Source organism: Poecilia formosa, unplaced genomic scaffold, assembly GCF_000485575.1.
Source record: "Poecilia formosa unplaced genomic scaffold, Poecilia_formosa-5.1.2 Scaffold173, whole genome shotgun sequence".
NCBI classification, from domain to species: Eukaryota; Metazoa; Chordata; class Actinopteri; order Cyprinodontiformes; family Poeciliidae; genus Poecilia; species Poecilia formosa.
The window spans coordinates 1,264,892-1,288,981 of record NW_006800112.1 but is presented as its reverse complement, the minus strand read 5'-3'; the positions used below and the strand labels follow the sequence as shown (position 1 = coordinate 1,288,981).

Genomic DNA, 24,090 nt, shown 5'->3' with positions numbered 1-24,090 from the left:
AATAATAATAATAATAATAATAATAATAATAATAATAATAATAGATCCTGCAGACAAACAAAAACTGATCATTAAAGAACTTCTGATTCTCCAGTTGTCAATGTTTAACTTCCAGCTGCTGTGGAAGAGTCCCTAAGAGGACATAGAGTCCATGTTTATTTACCCGTCCGAAGTCGAAATGAGGTTCATACTGCCCTCCGACGCCGTAGTTGGCCACCTGCAGGAAACACACAGTTGTTTATGTCCCTGTGAACTTCTGAAAGCAGTCTGAAGGAAACACGAGACGCTCTGAACTGATGATTCGGGTGTTCGTAAATCCGACAGGCGAGCCGCTACCTGCAGGTCCTCGGCTGTGCTGACGTCCAGCCCTGTGATGTCCTCGATCTTCCGGTTGATTTTATCCACGACGGGATGCTCGTACGCTCCGAGCCAGGCGCTGACAGACGGAAGACACAGAGACGGAGAGACGTGAGTGTGGACGGAGGCCACAGAGACACACGGCGGTGAGTCTGGACGGTGATGAGGAGATAACGGCAAACGGAGGCGTTATCAGGGAAGGGATGCAGGTGGATTAAATGTGGGACGGCAGCAGAGTCACACATTTCAAACGTCTGTTCATGTACAGACCATCAGTTGGGCGTTACATTATGACCACCTGTTCGATGGGGAGAATCAGGTGAGCTGCCCAAATCTGATACACATTTTAGTGACAGGAAAGGTGAAGTTCAGGCAAAAAAAAAAAAAAAAAAAGAGGACATCATGGTTAAAAGAAGGAAAGAGAAAAGTGGGGAAACTGAGTGTTAAACAGAATCACCACAGACTGGCCAATAAATCAATTCTATCTATTAATACAATTTTTAGTTATATAGATTTAATTTTTAGAATATCTGGATTTTTTTTTCTCTCCCCAGATAGTACAGAGTAATGTTAACCAGGCCACGGCGTCCATCTTGTTTGACAAGTGCGTTTTTTCAGAATCTACTTATTTGGACTTTGAATTCAGGTGAACTCTGTGATGGAATAGTAAAGCCAGGCTACAATTTATATATATATATATATGTATTTTTGATTACGAGAATAAAGTCATGATATTTTAAAAAAATACAGTCATTTATGAGAAATGTTGACCATCTTGTTTAGCACTGGTTGTACAGATAAGGAAATACTTAATCTTTTAACACATCGGCATCAAATTATTATCATCTCTTTTGAAGAAAATCACACAGCCTGAGATGGTCACGGTTGATAACTCGAAGACTTTTTCCCCCTCAAAATTAAAAAATCTTTATGGTAAAATTTCATATTTTTTCTGTTAAGATTATGACTCCATTCTGTTAATTTAATAGCCGAGCGCTGATACTGCGTCATACAATAGAGAGGATGACTCTAGTACAGAGCTGCTATTTACTGTTTATAATTTACTTTTTCAGAAAAGAAAGCGAGGAGGAAAAAAAATTATTAAAATTAGATCTGGTTGGGGAAAAAATAAAAAATAAAACAAAATCGGTGAACCACACTGAAAAACAATCTTCAGAGAAGTCCACGAGGAGGCAGGTCAGGTGGTCATAATGTTCTGGCTGCTCAGTGTGGAGGGTTAAGTATGTGTTAATAGATAACTATGACGTTTGGATCAGCACCTCCTCCTGGTCTCTCCAGAACCCAGCGCTCCCACAGTCTCTGGTTCTTCTTACCTCTTAGAGACTCTGTAATGAGCTGTGGTCAGTGTGCCTGTCTGAGGGTCATGCACTGTGGCCCGTCTGAGCTGATCCGGCCATCAGGTCGCATCATCACAGAGATGAAGACAGAGGATAAAGATGGCGACAGAGACAAGGACAGAGACAGGAAGAGGCAGATCACTACCCGCCGCTCGGCTTCGTTCTCGGCAGGAGCTAAACTCTAACCTAGCGGGAAGCGGTCAAAACGCCAGAACCAGCTAGGAACGACAAACATCCACTCCCAAATGTGGATTTCTTCTTTTCTTTTCTTTTTTTTTTGGGGGGGGATACTCTAACTGTGGGTCACAGTGAGAGGAACCTTCAGAGTTTTGAGCTCCTCCTAGGACATCAGCCAGGACAGCAGGAGGGGAGGCGAGACAGAGAGATGGACGTCCATTACCTCTTACTGATGCGGTAGTGGGCCGTTTCCAGGACGCCGGTGGTGGGGTTGGAGATGGTGGCTCGATGGAGCTGTGAAGCCAACCGGCCCAGAGTTACAGGGAGACACACACCCACTCCCTGCTTCTCTGAGTAATCTGCCTGTAAAAACCTGCTAGTCTGTCTGGTGTTTGTTTTTTTTTGTTGTTTTTTTTGTTTTTTTACCAAACAAGGAGCTTCAGGATTCATAATTCTTGATTTTTTTTATTATTTTTTTTTACATTCTGTCCCCTGGAATGCGTTTGGATTCAAGTTGGAGCAAACAGACGGGCGGTGTAAATCGGTAAACATCTTCTCACCCTGGGTTTGGCCAGCTCCTTCACCTTCTCCATGTCTCTGTCCGACACGATGTCGTGGTAACGGACGATTTGAGGGCTGTCCCACTCGTCTTCCTGCTTCAGCGGTCCTATTACGAACCTGGGGTGCCGGCCGTTGTCATAGTAGCGACAGAAGAGGCGGCTCTGCCTGCGGGGAGTCTGATGGGAAGAAGGGAGAAAGTGAAAGGAAGCCTCGCCGAACGACACGAATGAGAGCGCTGTGTTTCCGTCGGCTCACCATCCGGACGCCTTCGCCGCGACACAGCTTCTCGTACTGCTTCCTCTCTGGCAGGTAGTCGTCACGGCGACCTCGGTTCTCCTTCTGCATCCTCCGCTTCTCCTCGTCGTCGTCGTCAACCTCGAGCTTCATCTGTTTGGAGAGCTGGTACTCAAAGTACTTCAGATTCCCGTTGGCCCGCTGGTGTGACGGGTCTAACGGAACAGAACCAGAATTTTAGCGCCAGCTTTTATGCATTTTGCAAAACATAAATGACCAGTGTAAATCTATTACACACCGTAATAAATAATTATACCGTATTGCCTTTAGTTATTCTCTTAAATGTATTAGATTTTACATGTTTTTGCTTACTTTATATGACTTTAATGTCTTATTTATCAATATGTAAAGCAAAAACAATATGCATTGAAGAGACGGAATCAAACAATAAATAAAGAAAAATAAAGTACTAGACCTAAAAACAAACAAAAGTATTACAATAAATGAAAGTACAATCAAAAGAAAAGTTTAAAAAAAAATCAAATAAACGAAATTAAAATAAACTGAGCAGAAAATAAAAATGTCCTTTTTATTTAAAACAGTTGTTTCACTAAAACTATTTTTAACTCATTTAACTGTAGTAATTTCATATTTGTTTAAAATAAAGATGTTAAATAAACTAAAGACTTTATTACTTTATTAAGGAATTAAAGTATAAAATAAATATAATTTTATACTGAAGAAATTAATACATTTTTAGCTACAACTATTTTATTAATACTCCTTTACATGTAAAAGAACAAACTTTTTTTTAAAATTATTTATAAGGGCAGTATTATGTAAAATTGACTTCTGAGCTTTACATCTTGTGATGTTGATAGAGGAGCGCAGAAGGCGGAGTTTCAGAAAGTGCGGGAGTTTTTAAAGAGACAGATCCCCAATTTCAAGGCATTAAATTACAAAGTCAAATTTTTTTATGCCATATTTGATAAATATACATTTTTTACAACATTTGACGCTAACGTAGTTGCTTCATTGTGCTACAAAATGGCAATATGTACCTTCAAAAGGTGCATATTGCACCTTTTGAAGGTGCAATATTTCTTTTGAAGGTGCAATATAATATTAGAAATATTATTTCTAATATTAATATTAGAAATAATATTAGAAATATTATTTCTAATATTTTTAATATTAGAAATAATTAACAGACATTTTTGAGTAAAAAGTGCAGATTTAATCTCTGATTAATTTTATTCGTATTGTGTAACCTTGGAGTTCTGGCGCTACCAACCGAGTTCTAGAAGTTTCTTGGTGAACTCCAGCGCTCTCTCCAGCTCCCCCTGCTGGTAGACGGAGTAGCTCAGGTAGTCCAAGATGGCGATGGCGTCCACGGCGCTGGACTCCTCCCCCTGCTCCAGCTGCTTTAAGGCCTGGGCCATCCACAGCTCCGTGTGGTAATAATCCACGTCGGAATACGCCACCTTTCCCAGGTCGTAGCAGTCTTCCACGGTCAAGACGCTGCTCGACGTGGCCACCGACGAGGAGCCTGAGAGACAGGAAACCAGGGAGCCGCTGTCACCACAAAGCTACTAACGAGTCACCGGTTTTCAGCTGTGACCCGAAATTAGCTGACGAAATTAGCTGACCCGGCAGCCGTCCACTGGAGATGGTCTCCGTGTCCAGCTCGTAGGTGTCCTGGAGCCTCATCAGAGCTTTTGCCGCTCCGGTCTGGTCGTCGTCTTTGGGGAAGTGTTGCCTCTGGATGGTGAGGTTGGAGACAAACGCTGGAAGAAAAACAGAAAAGTAGCAACTGAAAACTAGCTAAAGCTCTTTTTCTTTAACGATTATAGCAAACACTGAACAAAAATACTGAATTAAAGAAGAATTAAGACTGAACGACATGAGTAAAAGTAGTATAATGAGTATAATTAAAAATAAATTTAATATCTTACACAGGATTAAAATCCAAAGCAAAGTTGGGCTGAAACAATTATTTGGGATTAATTGATCAGTGAAATAATTGTCAACTAATTTAGTAACCTATTAACCATTACCTGGAGTACATACAGACTCAAAACAGGCCATTCGCTGAAAGAATAACACACTCACAGCTGTTAAGTCAGAACTGTACACAAACGTAAACATTTTTTGCATTTAACATAAACAAAAACTATCTGTAAATATGTTCGACCCAGAACTCACCAAGTGTCAGAGTTTTAGCTTCACTTGATTCCATTTCAGTAAAATAATCTCCTATTAAACATGTTTTGGTATCCGGTTATTAGTTTGTTAATCCAAAAAAATAAAAAAATCAACAGCTCAACCATATGCTGTATTGGTGTTAAGTGAAGCAGAACGGGCTGTGCTATAAATGGAATATGTTACAGCACTATAACATATAATATAAAATAAAAAGTTTGTTTCCTTATTTAAAAAAGATAATTGAATTATTTTTCAGCATTTTTAATACTGTATATAAAAAGATCTAATTGACTGAATGACGAATTTGCAGATTTTTTCACTGCCAATTCTTCGTCGAAGTAATCCAAAGAATAATCTTTTACTAAAAGTTTGCAGGAAAATAATGTTGTGTTTAATTCAAAGGAAGACAGAGAGAAAAAAAAAAGTGTGTGTGTGTGTGTGTATGTGTGTGTTCACCATCCGACACGTCAGTCAGCACCAGGCTCTCTAGCTCCGCCCACTCCGTGTTGAGCCTCTTTATCAGTTTGAAGGCGTTCACCGGGTGACCCAGGAAACCCTCGGGATCCTGAGAACCGGCCGTCGAGAGCACGTCCAGTCTTTCCGCCCACCTGAAGACACACACACACAAACACACACCAGCGAATGAGACGTATGGAGTCGTGGTTTTCCCAGAATGGCTTACCTCACATTCCAACAACGCCAGAGGTTAAACAAAAAGAACTGAGTGCCGTACACCTCACCGTTTGATTCGCTGCAGTTTGTTCTCCTCTGCTCTGATGTAGTCCTTCAGCGAAGACACCAGGTCCCTCTCCACGAACAGGAGGTCCGTCATGTGACCTGAGGGGGAAAAAAACAAAACAAAAAACACAGTTAACATGAGGAGAAAGACAGTTTTGAGGAAGGAGAAACTCACCGATGGAAGTGAAGAAGTCACTGTGAGCCGATTCGGCGGTGAAGAGGAGCAGGAGGATCGTGAAGCAGTGACGGAGCTTCGCCATGTCTGCAGATGGTCCACAGAAACTAGTTAGGACTAACTCGGTTAGGAGTTGGATCCAGGTTCTGCCTCATGATCAGGGTTGAGCTAAAGGAGATCAACTACATCCAGAGCAACTGAAACAAAAAGTCTGGTAGCTTTGACACCCAGTACAGAAAGTTTAACACTTTTTAAAGGTTTTCAATAAAGTTATCAAATTCAAGACTTTAAGGTCTTGCATAAATAAGGAATATGTCATTTGTAATTCACATTCTGAATACAGTTTTTCCTTCCACTTAACTTTCCATGATTATGCTGGGATACAGCGTTTTTCTCCCTCTGTTGCAGCATGACCAATTTGAAGAGGATGTCAAGTAATCAGTCTTGTCAATGATTATGCAGACTATGAAATATTTCAAATGATTTTTATTGTTCTGGTGTAATATTAAATATAAAAAAATAACTAATATTTTGGTTCTTGGTAGCTTTAAGTCACAATCATCACAATATTTGGAAATTAACCCTCAAAATATTTATCAATTTGTGTGGATAAATTTATATTATGCGTGTTTTACTACGTAATAGATAAAAAACAAAGAAAACCATCAACAGGACATTAAAAAAAAACAAAACTTATGTTCACTTTCTCTGTCTCTGAGCTGCAGATTAAACAGTTCTTGGGTTCTGGTTTCACTTCCAGTCCTCTCTGGACTTCCTCACCTGAACCTGACTCACCTGTCCAGAACTCTCACCTGAACAGGAAGTTTGAGAAACTGCACATCTAAACGGGAACAAAACGGCTGGTGTTTCTGATAAGGAAGAAGGTTCTGGATTCTGAACCAGTCAGTCTGCTCCAGTTCCAAATGCTGTTCAGAACCGGTTCGAAGCCGCCCGGTTCGGCTCTATGGCACGGCTAACTCGTGCTGTCTGGACCGTGAATCGGAAAATGTAGAGCGAGTGAAACTAACTAAATCCCAGAGATTTTTCCAGCTGACTGGAAACAAACCTCATCCTGTTCTTCCTTTCCACACAACAGTAAACTCGGTGTTCTACCGCCACCTGGTGGACTGGAGCTGCCTCTGCTCCTTAATCTGTGGGGATCCCCAGCTGTTCCTGCCTCACTTATTTTTGAAACTTGGACACACCGGGTTACTTCTTGCTGTCACTATTTGGGTAGAAATATTTAGAGTTTCAATTCAAACACACCCACGGCACCGTTTCTATCGTAAACGTAAGCTAATTTTTAAACTTATAACTTAATTATTTTGCTTTTTTTTTGTATTAGTTTTTCATATAAAATTCCAATAAAGTACATGTAAAATAGTCCCTGATTAGTATCACTTTTATAAGCAATGCATTGAATTATGAGTTGCAAGGTTAAAACATTTGGAACTTAAAAAAAAAAAAACAGAAAAAGGAAAGAGAGTTCAAGAATGTGGAAGGTAGTGAAGTTTATTGTGAATCAATGATAAACAGAACTTTCAGTCATTTCTGCAGAAAAACGTCTCACTGGAAAAACAATAAAACATAAGTTCTTCATATCAAACAGGAATATTTACAACACGTACAAATATTGTACACAAAATGGCTGCTGGTAGAGTAACGGTGCGAGAGAAGTGCAAAAAGTCAGCGTCAAAGTGCCGTTTGATACATGTTAATGTCGTAGAAAACCTGAGGAAGAAAATGCCCCATAGTTTGTTTGTTTTTTTTTCTGCCTCCGAGAAGGATAATATTTGTCAACTTTCAGTCTGAGCAGATGAGATTTCTGGTATATAAAAAATTAACTGTAGGAAAACCTTTGAGCAACATTAATATCACTTCCACTTTCATGTCACTTTAAATGACAAAACTTTACACATCTCTAAATGCTGCTAACGTTTAAATTGATCTGACATTTGCCAAACATTCATAAATCAAGTGGCAAGGTCAGTAACAGAGAGATTAATACGGAACAAGGAATTTTCACTCAAAGATACACTTTAGGAGTCAAAATCTACACTTTGTAGGATTTTTAAAATGTTATCAAAATAATGTTATGTTTTAAACTTAAAAAGTAAACCAAATGAGAAATAATTCACATAACATTTGAAATAATTTATAAGTCTTATTTTTTTAGACCAATGTTCCTATTCATGTACAATTAGAAACTTGTTTAAAAAAACTGAATAAATTCTGAGTAAAAATAAATAAATAAATGGGAATGGGAGATTAGTTTTACACTCAATGCATGTTTATGCCAAAACAACGCCTCACTTTAACTGTTTATATCAGTACTTTACACGCTGCAGTCTTCATCCCAAACAGCAGGTGTCACTGTGGAACAAACGGTGAGGTTTAACTGCGGATGTAACGCTTGAACTAGTGAAAATATTTCTATGCACAAACATAAATGACAACTTTACATCACAAACACATTCTAAAAGAAAATGCAAACTCAAGAAAGAAATGAAAACATCCAAGGTAAAGATATTTTTGATTTTGTGTTAGACACAAAATAAATAAGTAGTTTTTATAATTAGATCATTTTGAACTTTGATGGTGTTTTGAGAATATTTCATCTTAAAATTTTTTGATTTTTATATTTTATATTTAAATGTTGTCTGAACTGAGTGTTTGTCCCATACTAAATAGTCTACTAAAGCCATACAAGATTACATTACAGACTCAAACAGATTCCCTGACATTATCTTTAAACCCATCATGATGGATGAACAGAAGAAGAAGCTGTTCGCCACCAACATCTCTGGTCAGAGGTTCAACTTGATGTTTCCTCGTCTCCAAACATAAAAGTTTTTGTCTCTCGTTTCTTCTCTTCACACATACTTTGTACTTGGCCATGACCCATCCACAGCCGGTGGTGCGTTCGCTGCCGTTAGGATATTTTGCAGCTGTTTCTGCAGCCCTGCGTTGTCGGGCTGAGCGGCGGCGGTCGGATTAATTTTGGCTTTTTAAGAAGCGTCCCTCCACTCCTCTTGGCAGCGCTGTGATGAGCGGCCGTGGCGGCGGCGGTGACGGAGTAGGAGCGTCCGTGCATCATGCGAGCGTTGAGACCGTTGGCCATGGAAAAGGACTTGAGGTGGGACTTGAGGGTGTGGGGCAGAGGCAGCTTGTCCACGAGGTGGACAGGCGTGCAGGAGACAATGGAGCGGCAGCAGAGGTCCTGAAGACTCAGCACTGACACAAGGACAACAACAAAAAGTTAGTTTTTAAAATTCATTTTAAATTAGTCCTAATTTTTTCAACAATGTATCAGTAGTCTCAGACTGCATTCCTGCATTGACACTGGTTCTTGAGGAATGCAGTTTGAGATCCCTGCTTTATATCAAATAGTAGTCAACTTGTAATTTTATTGCATGTTTATCTGGATAAAATTTAAGAGCAGATCATTGACAAATTCAGGGAATCAATCAGAAACAAGTTAACTTAATACTGTTACACTTTTATTAAGTCAGAAAACAAGAATAATTCAAACCAATTATCTATAAAATTACGGAGCCCCTAAGGGGACATGGAGAAAAAAAAAAAAGGAANCTTTATCAGTTTGAAGGCGTTCACCGGGTGACCCAGGAAACCCTCGGGATCCTGAGAACCGGCCGTCGAGAGCACGTCCAGTCTTTCCGCCCACCTGAAGACACACACACACAAACACACACCAGCGAATGAGACGTATGGAGTCGTGGTTTTCCCAGAATGGCTTACCTCACATTCCAACAACGCCAGAGGTTAAACAAAAAGAACTGTGTGCCGTACACCTCACCGTTTGATTCGCTGCAGTTTGTTCTCCTCTGCTCTGATGTAGTCCTTCAGCGAAGACACCAGGTCCCTCTCCACGAACAGGAGGTCCGTCATGTGACCTGAGGGGGAAAAAAACAAAACAAAAAACACAGTTAACATGAGGAGAAAGACAGTTTTGAGGAAGGAGAAACTCACCGATGGAAGTGAAGAAGTCACTGTGAGCCGATTCGGCGGTGAAGAGGAGCAGGAGGATCGTGAAGCAGTGACGGAGCTTCGCCATGTCTGCAGATGGTCCACAGAAACTAGTTAGGACTAACTCGGTTAGGAGTTGGATCCAGGTTCTGCCTCATGATCAGGGTTGAGCTAAAGGAGATCAACTACATCCAGAGCAACTGAAACAAAAAGTCTGGTAGCTTTGACACCCAGTACAGAAAGTTTAACACTTTTTAAAGGTTTTCAATAAAGTTATCAAATTCAAGACTTTAAGGTCTTGCATAAATAAGGAATATGTCATTTGTAATTCACATTCTGAATACAGTTTTTCCTTCCACTTAACTTTCCATGATTATGCTGGGATACAGCGTTTTTCTCCCTCTGTTGCAGCATGACCAATTTGAAGAGGATGTCAAGTAATCAGTCTTGTCAATGATTATGCAGACTATGAAATATTTCAAATGATTTTTATTGTTCTGGTGTAATATTAAATAAAAAATAAACTAATATTTTGGTTCTTGTTAGCTTTAAGTCACAATCATCACAATATTTGGAAATTAACCCTCAAAATATTTATCAATTTGTGTGGATAAATTTATATTATGCGTGTTTTACTACGTAATAGATAAAAAACAAAGAAAACCATCAACAGGACATTAAAAAAAAACAAAACTTATGTTCACTTTCTCTGTCTCTGAGCTGCAGATTAAACAGTTCTTGGGTTCTGGTTTCACTTCCAGTCCTCTCTGGACTTCCTAACCTGAACCTGACTCACCTGTCCAGAACTCTCACCTGAACAGGAAGTTTGAGAAACTGCACATCTAAACGGGAACAAAACGGCTGGTGTTTCTGAGCAGGAAGAAGGTTCTGGATTCTGAACCAGTCAGTCTGCTCCAGTTCCAAATGCTGTTCAGAACCGGTTCGAAGCCGCCCGGTTCGGCTCTATGGCACGGCTAACTCGTGCTGTCTGGACCGTGAATCGGAAAATGTAGAGCGAGTGAAACTAACTAAATCCCAGAGATTTTTCCAGCTGACTGGAAACAAACCTCATCCTGTTCTTCCTTTCCACACAACAGTAAACTCGGTGTTCTACCGCCACCTGGTGGACTGGAGCTGCCTCTGCTCCTTAATCTGTGGGGACCCCAAGCTGTTCCTACCTCACTTATTTTTGAACCTTGGACACACCGGGTTACTTCTTGCTGTCACTATTTGGGTAGAAATATTTAGAGTTTCAATTCAAACACACCCACGGCACCGTTTCCATCGTAAACGTAAGCTAATTTTTAAACTTATAACTTAATTATTTTGCTTTTTTTTTGTATTAGTTTTTCATATAAAATTCCAATAAAGTACATGTAAAATAGTCCCTGATTAGTATCACTTTTATAAGCAATGCATTGAATTATGAGTTGCAAGGTTAAAACATTTGGAACTTAAAAAAAAAAAAACAGAAAAAGGAAAGAGAGTTCAAGAATGTGGAAGGTAGTGAAGTTTATTGTGAATCAATGATAAACAGAACTTTCAGTCATTTCTGCAGAAAAACGTCTCACTGGAAAAACAATAAAACATAAGTTCTTCATATCAAACAGGAATATTTACAACACGTACAAATATTGTACACAAAATGGCTGCTGGTAGAGTAACGGTGCGAGAGAAGTGCAAAAAGTCAGCGTCAAAGTGCCGTTTGATACATGTTAATGTCGTAGAAAACCTGAGGAAGAAAATGCCCCATAGTTTGTTTGTTTTTTTTTCTGCCTCCGAGAAGGATAATATTTGTCAACTTTCAGTCTGAGCAGATGAGATTTCTGGTATATAAAAAATTAACTGTAGGAAAACCTTTGAGCAACATTAATATCACTTCCACTTTCATGTCACTTTAAATGACAAAACTTTACACATCTCTAAATGCTGCTAACGTTTAAATTGATCTGACATTTGCCAAACATTCATAAATCAAGTGGCAAGGTCAGTAACAGAGAGATTAATACGGAACAAGGAATTTTCACTCAAAGATACACTTTAGGAGTCAAAATCTACACTTTGTAGGATTTTTAAAATGTTATCAAAATAATGTTATGTTTTAAACTTAAAAAGTAAACCAAATGAGAAATAATTCACATAACATTTGAAATAATTTATAAGTCTTATTTTTTAGACCAATGTTCCTATTCATGTACAATTAGAAACTTGTTTAAAAAAACTGAATAAATTCTGAGTAAAAATAAATAAATAAATGGGAATGGGAGATTAGTTTTACACTCAATGCATGTTTATGCCAAAACAACGCCTCACTTTAACTGTTTATATCAGTACTTTACACGCTGCAGTCTTCATCCCAAACAGCAGGTGTCACTGTGGAACAAACGGTGAGGTTTAACTGCGGATGTAACGCTTGAACTAGTGAAAATATTTCTATGCACAAACATAAATGACAACTTTACATCACAAACACATTCTAAAAGAAAATGCAAACTCAAGAAAGAAATGAAAACATCCAAGTTAAAGTTATTTTTGATTTTGTGTTGGACACAAAATAAATAAGCAGTTTTTATAATTAGATCATTTTGAACTTTGATGGTGTTTTGAGAATATTTCATCTTAAAATTTTTTGATTTTTATATTTTATATTTAAATGTTGTCTGAACTGAGTGTTTGTCCCATACTAAATAGTCTACTAAAGCCATACAAGATTACATTACAGACTCAAACAGATTCCCTGACATTATCTTTAAACCCATCATGATGGATGAACAGAAGAAGAAGCTGTTCGCCACCAACATCTCTGGTCAGAGGTTCAACTTGATGTTTCCTCGTCTCCAAACATAAAAGTTTTTGTCTCTCGTTTCTTCTCTTCACACATACTTTGTACTTGGCCACGTCCCATCCACAGCCGGTGGTGCGTTCGCTGCCGTTAGGATATTTTGCAGCTGTTTCTGCAGCCCTGCGTTGTCGGGCTGAGCGGCGGCGGTCGGATTAATTTTGGCTTTTTAAGAAGCGTCCCTCCACTCCTCTTGGCAGCGCTGTGATGAGCGGCCGTGGCGGCGGCGGTGACGGAGTAGGAGCGTCCGTGCATCATGCGAGCGTTGAGACCGTTGGCCATGGAAAAGGACTTGAGGTGGGACTTGAGGGTGTGGGGCAGAGGCAGCTTGTCCACGAGGTGGACAGGCGTGCAGGAGACAATGGAGCGGCAGCAGAGGTCCTGAAGACTCAGCACTGACACAAGGACAACAACAAAAAGTTAGTTTTTAAAATTCATTTTAAATTAGTCCTAATTTTTTCAACAATGTATCAGTAGTCTCAGACTGCATTCCTGCATTGACACTGGTTCTTGAGGAATGCAGTATGAGATCCCTGCTTTATATCAAATAGTAGTCAACTTGTAATTTTATTGCATGTTTATCTGGATAAAATTTAAGAGCAGATCATCGACAAATTCAGGGAATCAATCAGAAACAAGTTAACTTAATACTGTTACACTTTTATTAAGTCAGAAAACAAGAATAATTCAAACCAATTATCTATAAAATAGTCACATTTGTAATAGTTAGAAACAATATTTCAAAATAAATAAAATTATTATTTTTTCTTTTAAAAAGAAACATTTTGGTAATACATTAAAAAAACTCAAAGAAATATTGAGAGAGTTTTTAGAGGGGGAAAAAAATCTAAATGGACTAATATAATTTCTTAATCAATGCAGCAATTATTTCAAATGCAGGTGTAATGTTAAAAAAATGTATTAATGCTTGAACAATTATTTGAATATAATATTTACTCAAAGAAATCTATTGGAAAAAACCCATTTAATATCAAATGCACAATCCTTTAGGCAATGTAAAATTGTGTCATAATTAAAAAGGAAAAAAAATAAAATAAAATCAAGTCTAACATCTGAAACATAATTTTGGAAAAAAGTAGTAAAAATTTCAATAAACATTTTTGTAAAAGTAAGAAGATGTTTTACGATTACTAACTATGTTCATGAAGACTAAAGCTAACTTTTCAAGAACATTCTAAATACATTTAATCTAAAAGATGGCGAAAAACATTTTATTCTAACGTCCTTAAAAACATGTTATTTTCCTACTGATACCATCACTAGGTTGTTCTGCTGTTGTCCAGCAGAGGGCAGCACAGACCTAAACCGTAAATTGAATCCGCTGTGAGCACTGTGTGTGTGTGTGTGTGTGTGCGGTGACCTTCTGACCTTTGTTGGGCCTCCACAGGCGCTCCATGCCGTGCCTCATGAGGACGATGCGGGCGAGCTCCGTGAATGACTCGGTGATGTTGAAGTTGCAGAGCGGGCTCACCTCAAAGAAAGTGACGCCCAGCTTCTCGGCGTACACCTGCGCCTGCTCCGTAGTCACCTGACGCTTGTAGGCGAGGTGGAGGCGGTTCCCGACCAGGATCTTGGGCACTCCCGGTGCATGCTGGGTAAAAAAAGAGGGAGCACTGGAAAATGAATGGGACTTTTAACTGGAATCGTGAATTGGCACCAAACCGCTCGCCGTCCGACCTCGTCGATCTCTTTGATCCACCTGTCGATCCCATCGAAGGACCAGCGGTTGGTGATGTCATACACCAGGATTACTCCCTGCAGAGTGTAAAATTATCTTTTAAGTTCCCACAAAACATGGCAAAATTCAATAATTATGAATCCATATGATCCATTTTTAATGAACAAGCTTCAAATAAAACTAAATCAAAAATGCTAAATGGCATCATTTTAGATTTATTTCAATTTGCAATTGCAGGAAGACAAAAAAAATCCTGACTCTTTTGCCGAATATTAAACGCTATTTTGTATTGCTTTGTCTGCATAAATAAAGTGAAACAACCGATATCATAGTAATGGATCATCTTTATTTTAATAATTCTATTGTGCAACTTCTAAATTGTTGGAAATTGTAAAAGACTACGTTGCGTGCAAGCAACTAACAGTCATTTACTGTACGCTGCAGCAAGCAAGGCATGATGGGAGCTGCAGTTCAAGGTTTTTCTCCGTTTTCTGCTCACTTTGACTCCACAAACTCAAGGTTCAAGAGCATCTGTTAGCCTCTCCATGGAAACGCTGCCACTGTTGCTATGGCGATATCTGCTCTGCACCCACTAATAGCCTGATGAGAGACGACAACAGACTGCTTGTGTAAACAGTGTTTGAGGATGAAAAGGTGGCAAATTTTCCTCCCAACTTTCCATCGGGAGACGAATCTCCAAACGGCAGATTTACAGTGCATCACAGCAGGGATGGTAAAGAGGCACCAACATTTCTTTTAATGTCCAACTATATGTAAAATTCTGATCGATCTGGGTTTATTCAGAAACATTGCTAGATTTGGTTTGTGAGCTTCCAGCAAATTTAAATAAGATCAAATGTGAACTTCCTGAAAATGAGCCTTACAGAAGCTGTTGTGGATTTGGGTTCGATTCCTTCGAACGCATTCAAGAATAAATAACATGATGCGGGACAGAGAAATGGTGAAACAGGGTTTCCCCCAGTTGTATTCCAAGCCTGGCGGGCCACCAGGCTTTACTTGTGCCCCCACCAGGCTAGGCATTACTGATTCATTTGAAAATGTTTGCATTTTTAAAGCTTTATAGTAGGTGTTCAGGTATTAATCTTAAAATATTTAAATAACACATAACTATCAAGTGATATCTTCAAATTTCCTGTCAATGTTAAACATTTTTTTAACTCAAAGACAACGAATGACTGGCCTAGCGCCCAACCGCCGGGCTTAGCAGGTTTTCTGGGGGGGAACCTTGGTGAAATCTCCATGATCCATACCTGCGCTCCTCTGGAGTAGGATCTGAATATGGTGCAGAACCGACCCTGTCCGGATGTATCCCTGAAACAAAAACATACATAAGGAGAGAAAAATAAGATACTTCCTCCCACACCCCAATGCAAATAAACATAAAATACACTTTATGGATGAACTTTACAACCTTATCCATGTTTCAAGACCTCCAGACATCAGTTCCCTCAGTCTGACAGCAGCTGGTTCAGAGCAGTCGCCATTTATATCTACGATGTTTTTTTTTTCCCTCCAGTTTGGGCATAAGCAACATTTTTGATGGGGATACACATTTAGGACATTTGGTTTTCTGACTGGATTCTCTTGCTCCTGGCCCAGCTGTTATGTTTTCCCCAAGTTGAGACATTTTAGTTTCTACTTGGCACGAAGCAGAAACCAGCTGTTGATCCTCAAAGTAACGCTTACGTAAACCCAGAGTTTATGGTGTTTTCTCTCAGACCACATCCAGTCCGGTCGCTGGTTTCTAGGTGGTCCAACGCGACCGAGTCATGCGTGTGTCGATTGTCTTTTGTGACTCTTAACCCTTCAAAGTGGATACAGCCGCTTATGACATGTAGCCAACACCGAGTGTGTAATCGTCTTAATTTTGGTGCTGAAACCGCGCCGTAGACTGTACTCCCTGAAGCAATTTCCTGTCCACTTGGTTCTCTCTGTTGATTAATGAGGGAGAACTGGAGATCCTCTGAACAGGCCTTCAGGGACACTGCTACAGGACCAAATCAGGACTCGGTGCAAGCGCTAAGGCATCCAAACAGTGTTGAAAAGGGAGTTGCTCGCTGATTTGTTGCTTACTGAAGACCTCGGTATGTCGGGTGGCTCTGAGATTTCAGACTTCTGATGTACGAAACCCTGTCCTAATGCCTGATTTGTCACTTCTAATCTTCTTACGTCATAACCGAAACCAGTGAGAAAACATGTTCGTAATCTGACAGCAGAGCGAACTTTAGCTCGCCTCGCGCAGAGCCTTGACATAAATACAGTTTAAATCAAAGCTGAAGCTGGAGGCTGCGTCACCTGGAAAAAAAATAAATAAAAAAAATACAAAAACAAAACCTCCATCAAGTCAAAGCTGCCTCACATGCTTGCTGTTTATTTTTGGACCGAACCAGGACCTCCTCTGCTCTGCTGTTACACAACCACACTCTCTGCTTGTAGATCACACGCTGTGAGGACGGCTGCTGAACAACAGCCAGCCGCTTTCCTCGTGTTTTCATACCAGAGCTGCAGCTTGACTCGTCTCCCGTCCAGGAGGATGGTCGTCGTCTTGTAGTCGATTCCTGAAACGCAGCAGGAAAAAAACAAGCAAACAATAACCTCCTCATTCTTCTTTTCTTTACAAAATTTCTAACTCTTCCATGTTGACATTTCTAGATTGTGCTTTCTGCACACATTTGAGGTACCGCTTTGTTCTTTTTTGTTCAAATTATTCTTTAGTTGAGCTACTGCATGTTCAAATAATTATTCCGCCTGGTTTGAGATGCTTTGCAGGTGCTTAAACGTTTTTTACATTTTTTTTACTACTTTCAGACAGTTGTTATGATGTGTAACCTTGGCAACAATCTGTCATTTTTAGAAGTGGAAGGAGCTGACTGGCATCTCAAAAGCTCAAATAATACTTGAATTACGACCCCAAATTTTAAGGTTTGAAAAAGAGAAAGTTCAAAGCATCGATTTAATTTATATTTCCCTGTGGGACAAATAAAAGTATTTTTGAGTTGAACTATAATGAAGCGCTGAAATACTAAAATTAGGTGCCATTTTTGGAGTGTGTTACAGGGCTATTTCAATGATTTTGTGGCACCGAGACTAATTTAGATCATTTTTGTTATCGAAATCCACCATACAACTCGTGGATCTGCCAAGTAAGCTACACTGCAAGCAGATTCTTTGAAATACAGTTAATAACTTTATTAATTTAAGGGGAAAAAAACTTAAAATATGTTTTTTGCTTGTATTATGCATGTTTAAGAAACATCACACTTCATATTAAAGTCACGGACTCGTTTTACATGTGGCGGGGGTTTTTTTATGACATCGTCAGATTTCTTTTTTAAATTTAAAACTAAAAATAATGGTTGATGAAAACAAACAACAACAAAAAAACAATGTTTCTGGGACCAGCGTGGAGCCATCTTCCAGATGTTTCAAATAGAGCATCAGTTTGTACCTGCAAAGACCTACCAACTGTTCTGTAGATGGCATCAGTAAAATACTTATTTCTCTACGTTATTTTGTTCGGGCAGGGAATAGGGCACCAACTCTTGCTCGAGCCCAGGGGCCCTTATTCTTCTAAATCCAGCCCTGAATCTGCACAGATATAAAAAGGAACTTGGTGGAAAATAATAGAAAAGAACGATGAGCACACCTCAGTTCTTTCTTGCTTTATATGACCAATTTGTTTCCTTATCACACATTAACATATTCTCTGATTACTCACAGTGCTGTAATAACATAATAACAGCATGTGTGTGTGTGTGTGTGTGTGTGTGTGATGTTATTAAGTCTGCCTGCTTCTGTGATCTCTCCAACCCATCCATTAATTTCCTATGGAATTTCACTGATAAGCATCTGAACTCGCAGCAGTCAGACGCCCGACAGTGATGCTCGGTTATTACCAGCGTTCTGTGCAGAGCCCCCCCCCGCCCGCCGCCAAACCATGCCAAATTTATTCCCTCCTTATTCCCGATTAGATGTAATTATCCAGCTTCTGTCCTGGGACTCCTCCTGCACGAACAAAAGCAGTGAGCATCTCGTCTCCTTCATAACAGTAATTATCAGAGCCTCTACGAAGGCCGCACACTCTGATTATGTAACGCGCGCTCACAGCTTTTTAATAACCTGTGCTGTAGTAAGTTTGGAGGGATGGTGGACAGTTTGTTGCACCAAGAGTGATGTAATGCAATTATGTGAAATATGCTACAACAGTAGGGGCAGGTTAAAGCACATCACAATGAGACCGGTAAGAAAAAAGAACATTAATTTGCCTCTTATACTGGATATTTAAAAAGATTTTGCTAAACAATCATAATGATCAAAGGTGACTAAAATGAAAAAAAATCAGTCCACATATTCAAAATCATGTTTTTTTGGGGGGTTTTTTTCCAAGTAAAAATGTACCTGATAAAAATCAAACTGTTTTATTGTTTGTTTGAATACAGAAGTCAGTTTAAAAGTGCCGTGTTTACTGTGTGTGGATTTTGTGAGGGACCGAGCCAAACCGCAGGCAGGAGTCGAAATCAAATAGTCAAAAGTCCAACTTTCAAAACAGAGACAGAGAGACAGAGAGACAGAGAGAGACAGAGACAGAGAGAGAGAGAGAGAGGGGACAGACATGAACAAGAACCAGGCCAGCAAGAAATATGCAGGAAAAAAAAAAAAAAGGAGAAAACTGAAGCTTGAAGACAGGATAATTACAGGGAGAAGGTATCAGGTGAGTCTAATTAACCGATGCTCGGCTGAAGGAGCCGAGGGATATGACTAACGTGCAATAAAGCGCTGGGATAAGAGAAGCTAATTAAAATACAGTAGTCGTGAGAAAACACTAATCACTAAAAAAAAAACTGAAGAATGAGAACTAAGACTAAGGATTAGGAGCACCGAAGAGAGCAATTATTTTAAAAAATTCAATAAAAAAAACCCCTCCAGTCTAACAGTCTCTGACCATACACAATGTTTTCCCTCCACGTTGATGCAATGCATTATGGGTGAGAATTTAGAAAAGTCTGTGCCAATACGAAGCTAATCCTGCTTGGACTGTTGGACTGATTGGTCAGTCCAACAGCCTGTTTGGTGGTTACAGACGTTTTAAAAATCCTGCCGAAAAATATGACACAATAGTAAAATAGAAACACACGCACGCACGCACGTAGTATTTGTTGATGCATCAAGTGCAGCAATCAGATGAGTCTCGGAGAAGCACTTCAGATGAGAACTGTCACGGAGTGCCGTGTTTCATCCAAACACAGGAGTGTGTGTTTTCATCAAGGTCAAATCACACCCACCCGCACGCCGTGGGTGTGTGAGTGAGAGCTTCTCCCCCGGCTGTATCTGCTGCATCTTCACTTTATTATTATGACTCACAGTCGCACATGGAGCCGTTGGTTCCGAAGAGCAGAACGTTTCGGTCCTCGTTTGGAGAGACTTCCAATACAATCCACAAGCACAGACTCCGTCGATGTTTGCGAGCATTTTTCTGCACACACGTCGGCAGTAATAAAGTCTTCCCCGTGTGGTTGTTTTTTTTTTATTTGGCAGCCCGTAATAGCAGCTCTGCTCTGGTCTTGGCAGAGGCCCGGAGGCCCCCCTCTGGGACCTCAAGAGAGTCAGTCGTCCCCTGGCAGAGAGACAGTGGACCACAGCTATGTCTCTGTCTGCTGCCATGACCCAGAAACGCAGAAAATCCAAGGATAAACCCTCCAGTTTTCCACTAACTGAGCTGCACCGCCCCCCCAAAAAAACCAACATAAAATCAACTCCCTGGGCATCTCAAACATAAAAACAAAAAACAAAACGTGCAAGTCAAAGTTGCAGAAGTGTACTGAGAGACATCAACACGTCTCCTCAATCTGTTGCGGTCCTGCGGCAGCTCAGACTACATTCCATTTTAAATGGATAGTCCAGATTTCCATTGGTTTGGGTGAGAATGTCCAGTCAGAAATTCCCATGCAGTGATCTCAGTTTGGAGAACCGGGAAGGAATCCTCACCGAGGAGCCGAGGTTATGGCGGGGATCGTTTCCGAGACAGTTCCAGACATCTTAGAGCACCACAGGCTCTATAAGCTCATCTCCAAAGAGGCGCACTGTCCCTTTAACTTACAGGAATATCAAAACAACCGTCTGGATTTGCAAGATAAAACACTGATGACTTATTCTAGACCTGGAGCATAAAGGCAGTTTGCAGATGACAATGACTGACATTATTTTTCCATCTAACGCGCAGCTAAAATTAATCTTGAGATCCTGTAACACTTTGTTGTCTGATTTGTAGTTGGATGTCTCCATGAATAACACAAACCTCATTCCCTCTTTTAGAAAAATCTAGTTTAGATTTCCAATAACCTCTTGCAGAAACAGATTTTGTCCTTGAGTTTGTTCTTTGGAGGTCGCCGTTGATGATTCAGATGCCACAGCCACGCTTTCCTCACCATCATCCCGTCACCTTTGACCCAACTCCCTGCAGTGAGCTGCTGCTGATGCTGCTGCTGCTGTGCTGCCTCTCAGAAAGGCTTTATCTGTTGCTGGAATATGAAGGCTGCAGCAGACCGATTTATTCGCTTTTTGCTTTTATTCCCCGTCAAAACGACACAGAAAAAGCCACATCAACACCGCCTTCTGCATTTGGTCCTGTCAACGTAATAATAGACATTATTACAAACCTTGAATGCCACAAGACTTTAAATATGAAACATGGACCTAATATCTTCATATAAATTAAAACTCAGAGTCTTAAAATATACAACTCTGTGGACAAGACCAGAAGCAGCAACTACCTAAAACAGATATGGCATCTTCACTTTATCAGTTCCAATAGAACTGATTAAGCATCTTTAAAATACTGGCTTGTAATCTTAAAATTATTCTTAATGTCTCGAAAATTTTGAGTTTGTGGATTAGCGTCAATTAAGGCTAAAGTAAGTAGGGTTGTTACCATGTGAGTTTTGAAGTATCATATTAGAAAACGTTGATGGAAGCTGCAAAATTGAAAATTGTAGCAAACCTTCCCAATCCAGACCTTCAGCACAGGAGAGGAGAGTCAGAGTTCTCGACGAAGAGGAAAGTCTTGGCCGGAACGGGAGAGGAAAAACGCTCCCATCCTCTGGCGGTTCTATGCCATACCAGAGTTACGAGGGGGAGGAGTCCGATTTTTCTGAAAGGATGCATGCCAATTTGCTACCTCTACATCTTGTTCAGGACAGCCATGTGTAGTGTCAACATCTGATTAGAAAAATAAAAAATAAAAACATCACGATTTTGCGTAGCCTGGTTGATTCGCTCCAAACCAGTAGATGGAAAGTCTCTTCTCTTTCTTTTCTTTTTTTAAAAAAATTGCATGGTAACTGGATGGAAAAATAGCTGTTTTCTTACCTTTCTTCCTGTTAAGCTACTGACGAATAAAGGCCACAAAAACTAAACTTTTGCGACTTTACTTTGTTTAAACAAATGGAGTAACAAAATAGTTTGTGAACAAAATCCTGACAGGACGACTGAAACGCAATGCGTGACCTTTTTATTAATCAGAATAGAAGTCAGTCCTTAGTTGCTATGGTGATTCCCGCATTAAATGTGGGAGCAGAGAGAGAAGCAATACTCTTTATCATTCAGGCAGACAAACTTGGCAGTGTGCTAATTGCTCCGCTAAGTTAAAATGATCAAACCAAGCTAATATGCTTTTCTGTAGTTTATGAATTTGGCACGAAAGGAACAAAAGGTTCTACAATACTCTGTGTGATTTATTACAATACTCTGTGTGATTTATTAGGACTGAAACCGGCCAGAATAAGAGTTTTCTGTTTTTTTTCTTTGTTTTTTTGTATCCTGAACAAGTTTTCCATTTGCGCACAGCATATGCCCTGAAAGCCCCTGCAGGGGAGCTGATGGTTGATTTACAACTCACAGGCTTCGTTAAAATAAAGTGTTATTTCCCTGTTTTTAAGAAATATACCATGTCCCCTCTCCCCCAATTCCTCGTTCAAAATGGTACAAATTTCAGAATCAGATTCATTGGTGACCGCAAAGGTAACTGTCTGCACTTTAAGTGGATTAATCGACACCCAACAGAGACACACACAGAACGGGGCGAAGTAGATCCAAAACACAGATTCTGATTGGTGTAAAACTTTTTATGCAAAAAGGGGATTTGTAGATTTCTCAATGTTATGCTGAATCTGTATTTTGCATTTCTTAAGTTTATGGGGGTGGGGGGGGGTTCTAAGTTTTTTTTTCTCTTCATTAAATGCATACGGGGTTCTTTTTGTACTCAAATTATTTGCAAGTAAAGTTGGAAATCTGATTTCTATTTACTGGCATTTCTGGCAGCTTGAATCACATTCAACTGGTGCCATTATCTCCAACTTCAGAGACAAATCAAATGCACCATTAGTTGGGGGGTCGAGGGGTGGCAGTGTGTTTTGGTGGTGCATAAAGTGGCAGATGAAGACTTGTGTAATAACTAATTAATTAAGCTCTCCGTGGGGTTTATAAACCATATTCATTCATATTGGATTTTGAGGTTGAGGTTGTTACTCTCAAGCTCTCCAGTTCAGACCTGCAGCTTCAGGGAGTTGTTTTACCTGGACATTTGAACACTTTTAATACTTTGGAGTCTCCTTCTTGTATAAACAAATTCCAAATTCCTTGAAACTAGACTGGAACTGTGTGATAAGGAAGCTAGAAACCAAGTAAAAACTCTGCCAGGGCTTCAGAAAGCCTGGAGGAATGTTTTCTTTTTCTTTTCTTTCTTCTTTTTTTTTGATCACAGGAAGGAAACTATTAGAGAATCCTGCCAACATAACACTGCGTTGTTCCACGGTAAGCCTTGAAACAGTGGACGCCACTTTACACACACACTAAAATCGGACGCGTTTAGCCCTTGTCCTACCCCCCCATCCTCACTCACCCAGGTTGTACCCGTACGGGGACTCGGACGCTCCGTCCTGCAGGCTCTCCAGGATCTCCCCCTTCCCCACGTCGCTGTCTCCCACCAGCAGGAACTTCAGCAGGAAGTCGTAGGCTCGGATCGGACTGGTTCTGGTTCTGTGGCTCATCCTCGCGGCTCGTGTCCCATCACGAGCTGTGCTCTCTTCCTCCTCTTCCCCGCGGAGGAAGAGGAGTAAATAAAAACGCGCGTCCCCGCGTCGTCTACGCGTTCAGTGTTTACCTGCGCGCCACGCCCCCCTCAGTCTGCAGCTGGAACAGCACGGCGCGCGGTTCTGTTCGGGTCCCCGACTTGCTCACAGAGGAGGACCAGCTGGCGGACCTTCGGGGACTCAACCCTCGCCTCCCAGCTCGAGAGAGAGAGAGAGAGAGAAAGAAAGAAAGAGAGAGAGAGAGAGAGAGAGAGAGAGAGAGAGAGAGAACAGGGATAGATATCTGCCTGCTTTAATCTGATTGGGCCAACAATTGAGTTGCTAGGGCAACCCCGAATCCCAATTGGAGGAGACGAACATCAATTAGAGCAGGAGCAGCTGTCTGATTGAGAGACTGCCTACTTTTGTGACATCAAATTAAAATAGTTTAGATCTTTTTTTTTTCCTTTCTCGTTTGAGGTTTCAAAATAAAAGCATGTTCATTCAAAAATTCTTTCCGTTTTTGTTTTGCTTTTGCTAAAATACAGCAATTGCGACTTTCAGTGGAAAAACAGCCAAGATAAACACATGAAAACAAGTCACAGATGAAAGATTTATATATTTTTTTTATGACAGAATAAGTCTTTATGGTCCTACCATTTCTTTATACTCTT

At 40.2% G+C, this 24,090-nt stretch overlaps 3 protein-coding genes across 5 annotated transcripts in view; all 3 read right to left on the bottom strand.

The window, feature by feature from the left end:
- The window catches only part of LOC103147080 (prolyl 4-hydroxylase subunit alpha-1-like), an 11,559-nt gene extending 4,590 nt beyond the window's left edge, over nt 1-6,969 (bottom strand). Inside the window, exons 1-11 of one of the 3 annotated variants that reach the window (XM_016678073.1) lie at nt 6,618-6,969; nt 5,806-5,892; nt 5,633-5,729; nt 5,349-5,500; nt 4,337-4,474; nt 3,982-4,236; nt 2,709-2,902; nt 2,453-2,629; nt 1,692-1,762; nt 337-436; nt 164-217 (exon numbers count right to left, since the gene is read on the bottom strand). In XM_016678073.1, the coding sequence (XP_016533559.1) occupies nt 164-217; nt 337-436; nt 1,692-1,762; nt 2,453-2,629; nt 2,709-2,902; nt 3,982-4,236; nt 4,337-4,474; nt 5,349-5,500; nt 5,633-5,729; nt 5,806-5,890 (1,323 nt within the window). In that variant the 5' untranslated portion in view covers nt 5,891-5,892; nt 6,618-6,969. Of the gene's footprint in view, nt 1-163; nt 218-336; nt 437-1,691; nt 1,763-2,115; nt 2,187-2,452; nt 2,630-2,708; nt 2,903-3,981; nt 4,237-4,336; nt 4,475-5,348; nt 5,501-5,632; nt 5,730-5,805; nt 5,893-6,585 lie in introns of all 3 variants that reach the window. The other 2 variants (XM_016678072.1, XM_007565237.2) reach the window with 2 other exon arrangements.
- Nucleotides 6,970-9,363: 2,394 nt separating this feature from the next.
- On the bottom strand, nt 9,364-10,559 carry LOC103147090 (prolyl 4-hydroxylase subunit alpha-1-like). Its single transcript, XM_016678047.1, has 3 exons — nt 9,796-10,559; nt 9,623-9,719; nt 9,364-9,490 (listed from the first exon to the last, which is right to left on the bottom strand). Exons 1-3 carry the CDS (start codon nt 9,878-9,880, stop codon nt 9,364-9,366), a joined length of 309 nt encoding a protein of 102 aa, XP_016533533.1. The 5' UTR covers nt 9,881-10,559.
- Nucleotides 10,560-11,287: 728 nt separating this feature from the next.
- On the bottom strand, nt 11,288-23,654 carry rab40b (RAB40B, member RAS oncogene family). Its single transcript, XM_007565236.2, has 6 exons — nt 23,248-23,654; nt 16,849-16,909; nt 15,602-15,662; nt 14,330-14,407; nt 14,021-14,243; nt 11,288-13,026 (listed from the first exon to the last, which is right to left on the bottom strand). Exons 1-6 carry the CDS (start codon nt 23,393-23,395, stop codon nt 12,725-12,727), a joined length of 873 nt encoding a protein of 290 aa, XP_007565298.1. The 5' UTR covers nt 23,396-23,654; the 3' UTR covers nt 11,288-12,724.
- Between the last annotated feature and the right edge of the window lie 436 nt (nt 23,655-24,090).